The 14,821-nt window shown below is 41.8% G+C and overlaps 1 protein-coding gene across 14 annotated transcripts in view; it reads right to left on the reverse strand.

The window, feature by feature from the left end:
• Nucleotides 1-14,821, reverse strand: part of FAT3 (FAT atypical cadherin 3) — a 697,764-nt gene that overhangs the window by 332,474 nt on the left and 350,469 nt on the right. For all 14 annotated transcript variants that reach the window (XM_061628858.1, XM_061628860.1, XM_061628859.1 and 11 more), the window contains one exon: nucleotides 12,093-12,407. In XM_061628858.1, the coding sequence (XP_061484842.1) occupies nucleotides 12,093-12,407 (315 nt within the window). The remainder of the gene's footprint in view (nucleotides 1-12,092; nucleotides 12,408-14,821) is intronic.

Consider the following 14,821-nt stretch of genomic DNA (forward strand, 5'->3'; position numbering starts at 1 on the left):
CAAGACATAACTCTGATGCTTTAGTGCATAGTATCAATCACAGAGCTGTCTCTAAGACAATAATATTTTACATACTGTTGTCATCTGTATAAAATATGGACAAAGATTACATTTATAATGGCTACAAATGCATTAACTTCAGTATGAGTATTTGTCTAAAGATCAGAGCTGGGGAACCCGCAGCTCACCAGATGTCACTGGATTCCAACTCCCATCAGCCCCAGCAAGCATGGCTAATGGCCAAGACGAAAAGAATTGGAGTCCAGCAACGTGTAAAAGGCCACAGGTTTCCCCATTCCTGCTCAAGATAGATTTTGGGACAAAGTGTGCAAAAACATGAGGGAAGTAAGCAGTGGCCTAATTCTCAAGGGAGAATTCTTGAAGTCTGAGGTAGGCCTCCTTCAGGAGTTCATGGCCAGTAACTATAGGAAGTAAAGGTTTATCTCTCTCACACACATATGCTACCTTTTGCCTGTCCACTTCTGCCCACGAGGTGAAACACAGACCAGACTCTAGGCTTCTACCTCAGCAAGATTACAGGGCCTTCTTGTGGTGACACCTAACTTATGTAAAACTTCATTGACCCACATTCCCTCCAGTGTTTTGTATGGCAGATGTTGTGATCACAGGAAGGTGTGTGGGTGTGTATGTGTGTGCACTTTCTAGAAGTAGTCATGCAGTCAGTCTGCCATGAAATAGCTCTCTTCAGGAGTTATCTAATCAGGATTCTAAAACATATGGAAAATCAGGATTCTAAAATGTGTGGGGAGCTTCCACAAGCACGGGAGACTCCCAATCTCAGAAGATCACCCTATCCCTCAACCTTTTGCTTTAGATCGGGGTGCCTAACATAGTCTTCCAGATGTTGCTCCACTTCAACTGGCATGAGCTTCCTCCAGCAAGGCCAATGGTCTAATATGACGGGTGTTGTAGTCCAATAACACTTGGAGGATCACATCTTAGTCACTCCTGCTTTAGATTGCAAATCCCTAGGGGGAAAGACTATTAACATGCTGCCCTGAGACCATGGGATAAAGTGGGGTATAAATGAACTAAAATAAAAATAGCTTGTGTGTGTTAGAAAGAATTCACTGCACTTCTGGTAGACAAAGTCCTCTAGCCAAGGATATATCTATTATATTCCTGTCTTTGACAAGCTGTCAGGGTAATATTGACTGAGTGGAAGTGTGTATTACAGCCCTAATGGCTTTATTTGGCTATCAGTGGGAGCACATGAGCTGGACATTTAATATATCAAAAATGTGACTGACTGCTTGGGTAATTCTACCTAATCAAGGAGTCTCAAAATGCTATGAATAAAGAAAACTGAAGTGACAGGCAAGATAAAAGGGGGGCATTTGCAAAGTAAACTAAGGAAAGAAACCAGAATGAACTGGAATAGAACAGGGGAAGAATCTAGCATAGCCGTTATTAGAAAACAGGATTTTTCAGCCAACCCCAAAGTATGGATCAATGTACAGGGAAAAGAGATGCAGTGTAATGTAGTTTAGGAATGGGCAAATCTGTCTGTTTTGGTTTCTTTCAGTTTCTCATTTGTCCAGTCTTACATTCAGTTCTCCACATCAGTTTGTGATTTCTTAAAAAGTCCTCATGAAAATTCATCACCATATTAGTGCGAACTTCTGCCAATATATTCATTTGTATGCAATTTTGCCTAACACATTTCTGCAAAACAATTTCCCCTAATGCAATGCATTTTTGTGTATCGTTTTCATTAATGTTGTGCATTTTTATGCATACTTTACCCTAGTACATATACAGTCCTTTGGTCCATCTAATTTACCAGTGTTGGCACTGATCAATAGTGGCTTTTCCAGGTTTACTTAGCGCTACCTAGAGACACCAGGGATTGAACCTGGAACCTGTGGCATGCAAAGCATGTGCTCTGACAATGGACTTCAGCCCTTCCTCAGTTAAAGAACATATCCTAGCCAGACAACAAAAATCGAGGAGGGCACAGAGCAGGTCCAGTATGGGGTGTGATCTGAAGAGACTCCAGAGGGACAGACAGAGAGGCATGCAGGATTTGGGTCCTGGACCAAGTTTTTTCCTCACCCCTACCCCCGATATACAGGGTTAGCCCCTCTCATTCAATCCTCACAACAACCCTATGAGGAATTTTTAAGGTGAGAGATGGTGTCTGGCTCAAGAGGATACGTTCATAGCTTTGAATCCAGTTCTCTCCCAGGCCTAGTCTGGCACTCTAACTGGTTTTGGCTTTATGCATCCTTACATTTCTTTTATTTTCTTTTTAAAACAAAGAAGATACATGATTTTGTTGTGCTACACAGTCCTGATTACGCTCTAGTGAAAGGAAACAAGCCATACACAACTGAATCTGTCCAAGAATGAGGGAGAAATTCTATTCAGTTTGCATTTAAAGGCAAACCTACCTAATTTGTACTTTCCAAAGCAATATGTAAACCGAAGCACAACCATGCAATAATTTGCAGTTCTCTGAATTTTGCAATGGAGTTGTCCTGACAAGTAATGCATACAAAATTGCACATACTGCTGAAATTAACATACAAACCCCATTATATTAAGGGAAATCGCTTTGCAAAAATTTGTATATTAGGGGAAATTGCATACAGAAATTTGCATATTATGAAGAATTTTGCACGAAAATTACAAGAAATTCGCACTGAATTTCCATGCACACTTTAAAAAAAACCCTGAAGACAGAACTGAACTTTTATTTCATTTTATTTGTTACTTGTATACCACTTTTTCTTCCTGAGGGAAGCCCAAAGTGGCTGACAGCACACAGAAAACTGAATTAGCACAAAGTGTTTGAGTAAGCAATATACAAAGCATAAAATAATAACACCTTATTTTTAAGCCTAATTACAGTGATTGGGGAGGGTTAACCCCAATCCCCCCCAATATTAATTAGGCCTGGAGTAGAGTGGGGAGGTTCCCAAATTTAATTGCTGAATAAGAGGTTGATCCAAGTGGAACAGGCTGCAGGCCAAATCCAAAGGCTCTGCTGGCCATGCCTAGTCCATGGGTTAGACGTTGCCCACCTTCAAGCAATCTGCACAGATGAAAAGGTTTCCCCTTAGCCTTGCATATTTAAAGAAGCAAATCAGTATCTCCTAGTCCATATTTGCCCAAGATTGTCACTGCTGTAGAGGAGCAGACCTCACCTCCATGGAAACATGGATGGGGAAGAACAAAGCAGGAATGTGGCCTAGTGATGTACAAACCAGGCCACTATGGATGTGGAATTATTATTTTAAAAAGATTTAAATCCTTAAATTGATTTAATCTAAAGATTTAAACTTTTTAAAATAATAATAATAATAATAATAATAATAATTGCAACAGAATGCTTCTAACCATTGCATAGATTAGGGAGTAGAATTAACTGCATCTGACACTTAGGGTAAATTCTATATTCTGAGCAGCTGAAACTGTTTAGCACTGGGGGCTGCATCCTGGAACAGCTGAAGTTTCTAAAAAGCTGCTCAAGCACATCTGCACTTAGGGAATGTTGCAATAGTCTGATCTAGCATTCCCCAAAGTTTTATGACTGGGGAGAGAGGGGGCTCTGCTGTCAAACAAACAGAAGCTGGAGAAAGGCACTCCTGGTCATAGAAACCATCTGATTATCAAGTACAGTAGCATAATCAGGTCCACTACTACATCCAAGATGAAAAACTCATGCATCACAGAAAGTTTATCTATATAAGACAGGGATCCAATGGGATTGGCTCTTGCATCATGTCTGGTGCTCCTGTATGCAGTATGATTTCTTTAAATGGCTTGAATTAAAATTCATTGCTTCCCTGAGAGCACACAAACTGCAATAAATCAAGGCAATAAATTACTGCTATGCTTTGCTCTGAAATTAACTCCCATATATGGGAAATAAAACAGCAAATTTATAGCCACAATCAATCTGTTTTAATGTATATAACTCCATCATTTACTTTCTTTTACCATTTCCTGCCCTCACTACAACCTTTTCTAGCAGCTACTAGTCTGAAAAGGTAATGGCTTGCTATGGATCACATTCTGGCAGTTTTCAAAACTCTGGTGCATTATAGGACCCATTACAGGAGTCAAGCCTGCTGCTTAATGAAGACTGCATGAAGCGTGGGCCAATGTCATCCCCAATGTGGCTATTTTGGAGACGTTCTACAATACATAGGCTGGAACTAAACGTTAAAGCACAGGCAGGCTGTTTTCAGCAGCACGCTGTCTCTTGTAGTAATAAGCACACTTGAATACAAGCTGACTTAATCGTCACCATCCTGGAATAATGGGAGGATCTGAACTGGTTTTTACTCCTCCTGAAGATGATGATGCAACAGAACCATCTCAAACTATGCTTCAAAACGGGTATAGTGCAGATAGGGCCTTGGATAATCCAAGGGAGGGTGGCAAGAGGGAGTAGGCATACCAATGCAGCCAGAGGAGGCAAAGTGAACTAAAAAAGTTAGATGGGGAGGTAGTATTTCACCTTGAGCTTAAGAAGTAGTTTAGAAGTGGAGTTTCAAATCCTTGATTAAGAAAGGATTCTGACTAGCCTTTAGTTCAGAGTACCAACACTTTTATTTTGCTGCCCATGACAGACATTTTGTGCTTGTACCCAAAGCACTTTTATCAAGATATGAGTACCTGCTCTTTATTTTTTACCAAAGAAATCCACTGTCTATACCAATATGGTCTCCTGCTTAATTTTTCACACTTGCATCATGACTAATTGCAAAGGATGATTGCACACTAAATTGCAGTCACAAAAAAGACAACCACCCCATCAGCCATCAAATTAGACACAGTGGGAGTCCTAAAGAGCAATTTCTTCATGGGATTATTCTGTGACACACCATTTCAATTAAACAGAGACATTCTAACCAGTACTACTCTTCCGGCAAGAACTGTATAAAGACAACCTCAAGCTACAGCTCAGATAACAGAACTACCAATCTTTCACTCTCTACATGCATTAAGGATTGACTACAATTACTAAATGGGTTGACAGCTGCTGAATATCTCCCCGGTTGGCTATGACAAATGTTTCCTAAATGTAGCTCAAGGTCTGGCTATGATTTCAATATGTTCTTTGTTGTTGTTGTTGTTATGTGCCCCCAAGTCGACTACGACTTATGGCAACCCCATGAATCAGTGACCTCCAAGAGCATCTGTCATGAACCACCCTGTTCAGATCTTGTAAGTTCAGCTCTGTGGCTTCCTTTATGGAATCAATCCATCTCTTGTTTAGCCTTCCTCTTTTTCTACTCCCTTCTGTTTTTCCAAACATTATTATCTTTTCTAATGAATCATGTCTTCTCATTATATGTCCAAAGTATGATAACATCAGTTTCATCATTTTAGCTTCTAGTGACAGTTCTGATTTAATTTGTTCTAACACCCAATTATTGGTCTTTTTTGCAGTCCATGGTATACGCAAAGCTCTTCTCCAACACCACATTTCAAACGAGTTGATTTTTCTCTTATCAGCTTTTTTCACTGTCCAACTTTCACATCCATACATAGAGATCAGAAATACCATGGTCTGATTGATCCTGACTTTAGTGTCAAGTGATACATCTTTGCATTTGAGGACCTTTTCTAGTTCTCTCACAGCTGCCCTCCCCAGTCCTAGCCTTCTTCTGATTTCTTGACTATTGTCTCCATTTTGGTTAATGATTGTGCCAAGGTATTGATAATCCTTGACAAGTTCAATGTCCTCATTGTCAACTGTAAAGTTGCATAAATCTTCTGCTGTCATTACTTTAGTCTTTTTGATGTTCAGCTGTAGTCCTGCTTTTGTGCTTTCTTCTTTAACTTTCATCAGCATTCGTTTCAAATCATTACCGGTTTCTGCTAGTAGTATGGTATTGTCTGCATATCTTAAATTATTGATATTTCTCCCTCCAATTTTCACACCTCCTTCATCTTGGTCCAGTTCTGCTTTCCGTATGATATGTTCTGCGTACAGATTAAATAAACAGGGTGATAAAATACACCCTGGTCTCACACCCTTTCCGATTGGGAACCAATCCGTTTCTCCATATTCTGTCCTTACAGTAGCCTCTTGTCCAGAGTATAGGTTGCGCATCAGGACAATCAGATGCTGTGGCACCCCCATTTCTTTTAAAGCATTCCATAGTTTTTCATGATCTACACAGTCAAAGGCTTTGCTGTAATCTATAAAGCACAGGGTGATTTTCTTCTGAAATTCCTTGCTCCGTTCCATTATCCAACATATGTTTGCGATATGATCTCTGGTGCCTCTTCCCTTTCTAAATCCAGCTTGGACGTCTGGCATTTCTCGCTCCATATATGGTAGAGCCTTTGTTGAAGAATCTTGAGCATTACTTACTTGCATGGGATATTAAGGCAACAGTTCGATAATTATTGCATTCCCTGGGATCCCCTTTCTTTGGAATTGGGATGTATATGGAACTCTTCCAGTCTGTGGGCCATTGTTTAGTTTTCCATATTTCTTGACAGATTTTAGTCAAAATTTGGACTGATTCAGTCTCAGTAGCTTTTAGCAACTCTATTGGTATGCCATCTATTCCTGGTGATTTGTTTCTTCCAAGTATTTTAAGAGCAGCTTTCACCTCGCATTCTAAAATTTCTGGTTATTCATCATATGGTTCCTCCATGAATGAATCTGTCATCCTGGCATCTCTTTTATAGAGTTCTTCAGTGTATTGCTTCCATCTTCCTTTTATTTCATCTCGGTCAGTCAGTGTGTTTCCCTGTTGATTATTCAACATCCCTACTCTTGGTTTAAATTTCCCTTTCATTTCTCTAAACTTTTGGAACAGGGCTCTTGTTCTACCCTTTTTGTTGTCCTCTTCTATTTCTATACAGTAACTATTGCAATAGTTCTCTTTGTACCTATGTACTAGTCGCTGTATTGTTGCATTTAGGGTTCTGACTGTGTTTCTATCGCCTTTTGCTTTTGCTTTCCTTCTCTCTTTAACCATTTTAAGAGTTTCATCAGTCATCCATTGGGGTCTTTCTCTCTTTTTAGCTAGAGGTATTGTCTTTTTGCATTCTTATAACGTCTCTGACTTCATTCCATAGTTCTTCTGGTTCTCTGTCAACTAAGTTTAAACCCTCATACTTGTTCCTTATTTGATCTTTATATGCTTCTGGGATGTTATTTAAATTGTATTTTGGCATTATGATTGCTCTGTTGGTCTTCTTTAGCTTTACTCTGATTTTCGATACGACCAGTTCATGATCTGTACCGCAGTCTGCTCCTGGTCTAGTTTTTGCAGAAAGTATGGAACTTCTCCATCTTCTGCTACCAATTATATCATCAATTTATAATAAAGCTTCCCTCATCCATGATTTAATTGTGGATGAGGCGGCCGATCTGGCGTTTATTACTGAGACATGGGTGAGCGATCTGGGAGGCATTAATCTCTCCCAGCTGTGCCCACCTGGGTACTCGGTTCAGCATCTGGGTAGATCCGAGGGTCGGGGAGGGGGAATCGCTGTGGTCTATAGAAGTTCCATCCCTCTCATTAGGCACCCTATCCAGGTAGCTAATGGTCTGGAGTGTCTCCATATTACGTTGGGTCAGTGAGACAGACTGGGAATACTGTTGGTGTACCGTCCACCCTGCTGCCCAACAGCCTCCCTAACTGAGCTGACGGAGGTGGTCTCGGGTTTGGTGTTGCGATCCCCCAAATTTATGGTATTGGGAGATCTCAGCATTCATGCCAAGACCGCTTTGTCTGGGGCAGCTCAGGACTTCATGGCCTCCATGACAGCCATGGGGCTGTCTCAATTTGTTACTGGCCCTACGCATATTTCGGGGCACACTCTAGACTTAATTTTTGCTACTGGAGCAGGGGATGGTGATCTGGGAGTGAGGGATTTTACATCTATTCCTCTGTCATGGACAGATCATCGCCTATTGAGGTGTAGGCTCACAATGTGTTCTCCCCTCTGCAAGGGTGGAGGACTTATTAAGATGGTCCGCCCCCGGAGACTAATGAATCCTGAAGGTTTTCAGAAGGCTCTGGGGAGTTTTCCGGCTGATAAAACTGACGCTCCTGTCGAAACCCTGGTCAATCTGTGGAATACGGAAATGACCCGGGCAGTTGACATGATCGCCCCGGTGCGCCCTCTCCTCTGCAGAGCTCAATTGGCTCCGTGGTTTACCCCAGAGCTAAGAGTGATGAAGCAAGAAAGGAGACGGCTTGAGTGCAAATGGAGACGAACTCCCGACGGCTGTGGTCTTGCACTTGTGAAGATCTCTACCAAACTCTATGTGAAGGTGGTGAGGGCAGCGAAGAAGCAGTACTTTGCTGCCTCCATTCAGTCATCTTCTAACCGCCCAGCGGAACTTTATAATGTTGTTCGGGGACTTTTACACTCTGGTCCTCAGAACGCAATAATACCATCAATAGCCCGCTGTAATGAGTTTGCGAGATACTTCCAAGATAAGATCACAAACATCCGCCGGGACCTTGACTCCAATATTGTAGCAGTTGAGCCTAATGAGGTGTCCGGAGCACAGTCCTGTCCTGTTTTATTGGATGAATTTCAGTTAGTTCAGCTCGAGGACGTGGACAAGGTGCTTGGACAGGTGTGGGCGACCACTTCTGCTCTGGATCCTTGCCCCTCATGGCTAATAAAAGCTAGCAGGAACGGAACAGCCGGATGGGCCAAGGAGATGATCAATGCCTCTTTACGAGAGGGAGTGGTACCACCCTGCCTGAAACAGGCGGTGGTGAGACCGCTCCTAAAGAAACCCTCCTTGGACCCTGAAAATCTTGACAACTATAGACCGGTAGCAAATGTTCCGTTCCTGGGCAAGGTTTTAGAGCGTGTGGTCGCTCACCAGCTCCAGGCTCTCTTGGATGAAACTGATTATCTGGATCCATGTCAATCGGGCTTTTGGCCGGGGTTTGGTACAGAAACAGCCTTGGTCGCCCTGTATGATGACCTCTGTCGGGAGAAAGACAGAGGGAGTGTAACTCTGTTGGTTCTCCTTGATCTCTCAGCGGCTTTTGATACCATCGACCATGGTATCCTTCTGGGGCGACTTGCGGACTTGGGAGTTGGAGGCACTGCTTGGCAGTGGCTGTGCTCCTACCTCGAGAATCGTCTCCAGAAGGTGGTGCTTGGGGAGCATTACTCGAGTCCCTGGGTACTCCAATATGGGGTCCCACAGGGTTCAGTTCTGTCCCCCATGCTCTTTAATATCTATATGAAGCCGCTGGGCGAGGTCATTAGGAGATTTGGAGTGCGTTTCCAGCAATATGCTGATGATACGCAGCTCTACTTCTCCTTTTCATCTTCTTCAGGTGAGGCTGTTAATGTACTAAACCACTGCCTGACCGCGATAATGGACTGGATGAGAGCTAATAAACTGAGACTCAATCCTGACAAGACTGAGATGCTGTTGGTGGGGGGGGCTCTCTGCCCAGATGGATGATGTCCGACCTGCCCTAGATGGGGTTACACTCCCCCTAAAGGAGCAGGTCCATAGTTTGGGGGTCTTATTAGATCCGCTCCTGTCACTGGAGGCTCAAGTAGCCTCGGTGGCACGGAATGCGTTCTACCAGCTTCGGCTGGTAGCCCAACTACGACCCTATCTGGATAAGGAGAACCTTGCCACAGTTATCCATGCTCTGGTAACCTCTAGATTGGACTACTGTAATGCACTCTACGTAGGGTTACCTCTGAAGACGGTTCGGAAACTTCAGCTGGTGCAGAATGCTGCGGCCAGAGTTCTTACTGGGACAAAAAAAATTGATCATATAACAGCTGTCCTGGCCCAGCTGCACTGGCTACCAATATGTTTCCGGGCCAGATTCAAAGTGTTGGTTCTTACCTATAAAGCCCTTAACGGCATCGGACCGCAATACCTGGCGGAACGCCTCTCCCGCTATGTACCTACCCGGTCGCTGCGCTCGACGTCGAAGGCCCTTCTCCGTGTCCCAATGCATAGGGAGGCACGGAGAACGATAATTAGAGCTAGGGCCTTCTCAGTGGTGGCCCCCGAACTATGGAACGCCCTCCCTGATGAGATACGCCTGGCGCCTTCTTTGTTATCTTTTCGGCGCCAGGTAAAGACCTACCTCTTCGCCCAGGCATTTTAAAAATTTGAATTTAAAATTGAAAAATTTTATTTATGTTTTATTGTGTATTGTATTTACATCCACTTGTATTTTAACCTGTTTTATTATGCTGTACACCGCCCTGGGAGCTTATTGCTATAGGGCGGTCTAAAAATGTAATAAAATAAATAAATAAATAAATAAATAAATTTGATTCCTATATTGGCCATTTGGTGATGTCCACGTGTACAGTCGTTTTTTCAGTTGTTCAAAAAATGGCTTCACAGAATTCAATAAGTCTTTCTCCTGCTTCGTTTCTGTCTCCTAAGCCCCATTTCCCCACAATTCCTAATTCTTCTCTGTTCCCTACTTTTGCATTCCAGTCCCCCATGATTATCAGCACATCTTGTTTTGGTGTGTGATCAATTTCTTCCTGTACTTCTGCGTAAAATCTCTCCAATTCCTCTTCTTCTGCGTTTGCCATTGGAGTATAGACTTGGATGATGGTTATGTTGATAGGTTTCCCATTTAATCTTATTGACATCACTCGCTCAGACCTTGCGTTGTAGCTCCTAATTGCTCTTGCTACATCACTTCTCACTATTAAAGCAACTCCATTTATTCTTAATTTCTAATTTCCTGCATAAAATATTTTGTAGTTGCCTGACTGGAAAAGTCCCATTCCTGTCCATATTAATTCACTCATGCCAAGTATTGTAGTGTTGATGCGTTCCATTTCTTGCTTGACAATTTCTAACTTTCCCTGGTTCATGCTTCTCACATTCCATGTTCCTATTGTGTGCGTCGTACAACTCTGGACTCTCCTTTTGCATCTGTGTACATCAGCCTCTGGGCTTCCTTTCGGCTTTGACCCAGCTGCGTCATTAGTCACAGCGCTACTCGTACTTGTCCTTTGTTCTTCCCCAGTAGCTCGGTGAGTGCCTTCTGACCTGGGAGTCTCATCTTCCAGCACTATCTCGTGTTGCATTTTGGATACTTTGTTCATAGGGTTTTCATGGTAAGAGGTATTCAGAGGTGGTTTACCATTGCCTTCCTCTGAGTTTGGATGCATCTTAGTCTGGTGTTTCAGCTTTGACCATTCCGCCTTGGGTGCCCCTGCTAAGAGTCTAGCCTCTTGGTCGAGACTCCAGACGGCTTTGCTCTCAGCTTCTTCAACACACTCAAACCCCCTCACCACGTTAAGTTGTGCATCCAAAGAGGAGGATATGTTCTTATTAATGCACAAATCTGAATGGCTATGTAATATTAGTAATGCTACAATAACATATTTTGTTAACACCAGTGATGTGGGGTGGAAATTCTTCCATGGAAAATTTTCCAAAACAGGGTATTTTCCAGTGGTTATTTTTTCTGCGGAAAAATGTTTTCATTTCATAAGTTTAACAGCAACAATGAATAGATACGAACTGAAAATACATTACTAGGAAAGCTAGGCAGTTTCAAAGTGCTTAATTTTGTTTAATAAATAAAAGAAAAATAAGCTTGCTAAATTAGATCACTGAAAACGTTACTCTATGCAGATTACCCAAACTTGCAAAGGGAATTTTTTCAGTTCATACTTTTCTGGAAAAAAAATATCATCACTGGTTGACACACATGCTTACGAATGCATCATGTAAAATCAAAGGCCTCAGATATGTTCTTAGGTATGAGGACATGCTATTAAAATTGTTTCTGCCTTAAAGCTTATCAAAGGGCAGAATAAAGAATGGGGAGAAGATATGACACAGTTAAGAGCATATATAACAATATATTCCTCCAAACAACTGCTTAGAACCTGACTAACTTATTTGAATTTAATTCTCACTGAAGGAGGAGAGGAGGGTGAAGTCTCATTGTGAGAGTGCGGGTCCACTCGCACAACATCGGATTTTGCCTTTCATGTTTGTAACAGTTTAACAAAAGGCTGCTGCTGAAAGAGGTAAACTAACATGTGCAAATAAACTCTGCCAAAGATGCGAACTCACCTCTTGCCAACAACATATAAAGTGAAAGACATCTCGTTACCTGTTTTGGTATTGATGAGGAAAAAGTTCTGGGGGTTTCCACTGGTAATCCTATAGGTCAGCTTTTCATTAGTGCTGGAATCCGGATCTTGAGCCTGTATCTGAATAACTGATACATCCTTAGGAGAGTTTTCCAAAACTGATGGGTAATAAATAGGTTCAGAAGTCAATGGGGCATTGTCATTCACGTCTTCGACCTCAACATAGACCTCAATGGTGGTGTAAAGTGGAACGACACCACGATCTATTGCGTACACAGTTAGCCAGTAGGACTGGGTTGTCTCTCGATCTAGGATATCCGCTGTATATATAACTCCTGCAAGAAAAAGTGGAGGAAAAGATTCAGGATTGCTGAAGAAAATTAAGACATTAAGAGAGACAGAGATTTCAGGTACAAGGGTGCCTCATTAACAGAACATGAGAAAAGGTATTGAAGCCATTGTGTGAATTAGATGCTTGAATTGAGAGATCTGGATGTTATTTCAAGTCAGTATGCACACATCTCTTTCCACAGCCATTCTTGATTATGCACACCCTTCTTCTTTTCCATCCTCTCTTCCAATTTTCATCACAGACTGATCCCTTCTTCTCCCATCTCATCATTATCCTGAAGCATTCCCCACTAGTTGCAACTCCCCACATGCATACCATGAACACGTGCTGAAACACATTGGTCTGTAGTTATTGTTCATTGACCACACTAAGCACATGGAAGTTCCATTCTTGCAGTCAATTCATGCACTCCAAGCTATGCCACTCATCTTACACGGATCCACTGAATGCTTGAACAGAACCAATGTGCCTACAACTACACACAAGGAGGGCTGTATCCATGTGATTGAGCACCTGACAACAAATGGGTTCTCGGATGCACAGAGCTACACATGCACATAGGGAGAGGGGTTGAGGCTTCCACCGGATGCCTGTTCATGGGATGCCTGAATGGGGCATCGGTTTTACACAAAGCTGTTTCACTTTTTGAAATTTTCCAAACAGTGAAGTCAACTTCTTTGAATTCTTTAAGAACTATTCCCTATGTAGACTCTGAGAGTTTTATGATAGATTTCTGTGAATGTTACACTGAGAATCTAAAGGATTTGATTATTGCAGCATGAGTCAATCATTTCCAGTCCCCCTTGAAGAGGCAGAACTGCCGTGGTGGTTACCAAGCAGTATAGATAACATTAAGCATACAGTGATAATCTACACCAAGGTGTCCTTCTAAAACCAGGAAGTTCAAGTGTATAATCTCATCATTTAAAAAAAACCCTTGATTTTTTTTTTGTTGGGTCATCCTAATCCATCACTAAAATTCTGGGATGAAATTTTTTGAAAGAGATCATCCAGGAGCAAATAATAGAGATATATTAGCAGGGAAGCTTTAGGACAAAATAGGAAGGAAAGAAAGTTGGATTCAGCTGCTGATGGCAGTTGAAGAGTTTTAAGCACCTCAATTTGTCATTCATGGGAGAAAGATTTAGCTCTTGGGCAGTAATAAATAATTTTTGATTATGCCACCCTGTGAACAGTTCTGAGAGTGCCTAAAGTCTATGAATGGTTTCAAATAGCTAGCATGTGATTCCTACTACAAGGAGCTAATGGCAAGCATGACTGAATATTACAAGACGGTGTTCATGATGTCACAGTCACATTCAAGTGTGCAGTTATGTAAAATCCAGAGATCCTAAACCAATGTGGAACTCCAAAAACAGGCTTTAAAATGTCTACACTTAAGAAGCCAATGAACTGTTATGTACAGAATACATCTGATCAGAGACAGTGAACAATATCCAACCCACCGACTTGGCACATGCCACATATACATTTTTGGACCTGTGTACTGCCTCCTGATTCCAAACTCAGAATCACTAGTGTGTAGATTTGCAACTTCACCCACAAGCACTTAAAGGGTGGGACATATTCATCATTTTGCAATGTTCAATCACTCTGACTGTAGATATCAACAATTTGTGTCAAATGATCTTGAGTATGTTCCCTCTATGAGGGTCCCTTTACCCAGTAGCAAAACGGAACAGGTGATGCACGCGTAAGGCTTTGTTCCTTTCCACAAAGGAGGTCTGGAACCATGTGAGTGAGCCCAATTGCATGCGGCCTCCAGTAATCACGTGGCTAATCAAGCCTGGATGGAAAATGACCATATGCTTGATCATCTTTCAGAAGTGTAGGGAGAATCCACGTGAAAGTGGTTCCTGTGCTACTGTGGTCATATATGGAGACACCCTCCCTCAGCAGACAGAAAAGGAAAGAGAACGCCATATTTTCTTATACTGCAAAGCACAGAAACACCATTATGCCTGTTGATGTAAGGTATGGCAGGACTTGCTCTTGGACTGGAGAGCAGTTGATGGTGTTTAAGTTACACACTACACCACCAACTAGAAATGGGTGTGAAATTCAATTCAGTATGCATTTGGCAGTATCCCAAATCTATAAAATCTGCACTTTCTAAAACAATATGAGAACCGAAACACAGCTACTCTTTGAAATTTGTACTTATTCGAGTTTTGCAATAGTTCGCCAAACAAAGTTTACAAAAATACTTATGTTAGGGGAAGCTGTGTATAAAAATCACTATACGGGTAAAAATAACATTAAAAATGCATTATATGGTGAAAAATTGCTTGCAAAAATATGTACATGAGTCAAAACTACAGACAAAAAAAGGGTTTATTAGGTGAAATATGCACTAAAATTCTGGAGAATTTCATA

This window comes from Rhineura floridana, chromosome 5, assembly GCF_030035675.1.
Source record: "Rhineura floridana isolate rRhiFlo1 chromosome 5, rRhiFlo1.hap2, whole genome shotgun sequence".
NCBI classification, from domain to species: domain Eukaryota; kingdom Metazoa; phylum Chordata; class Lepidosauria; order Squamata; family Rhineuridae; genus Rhineura; species Rhineura floridana.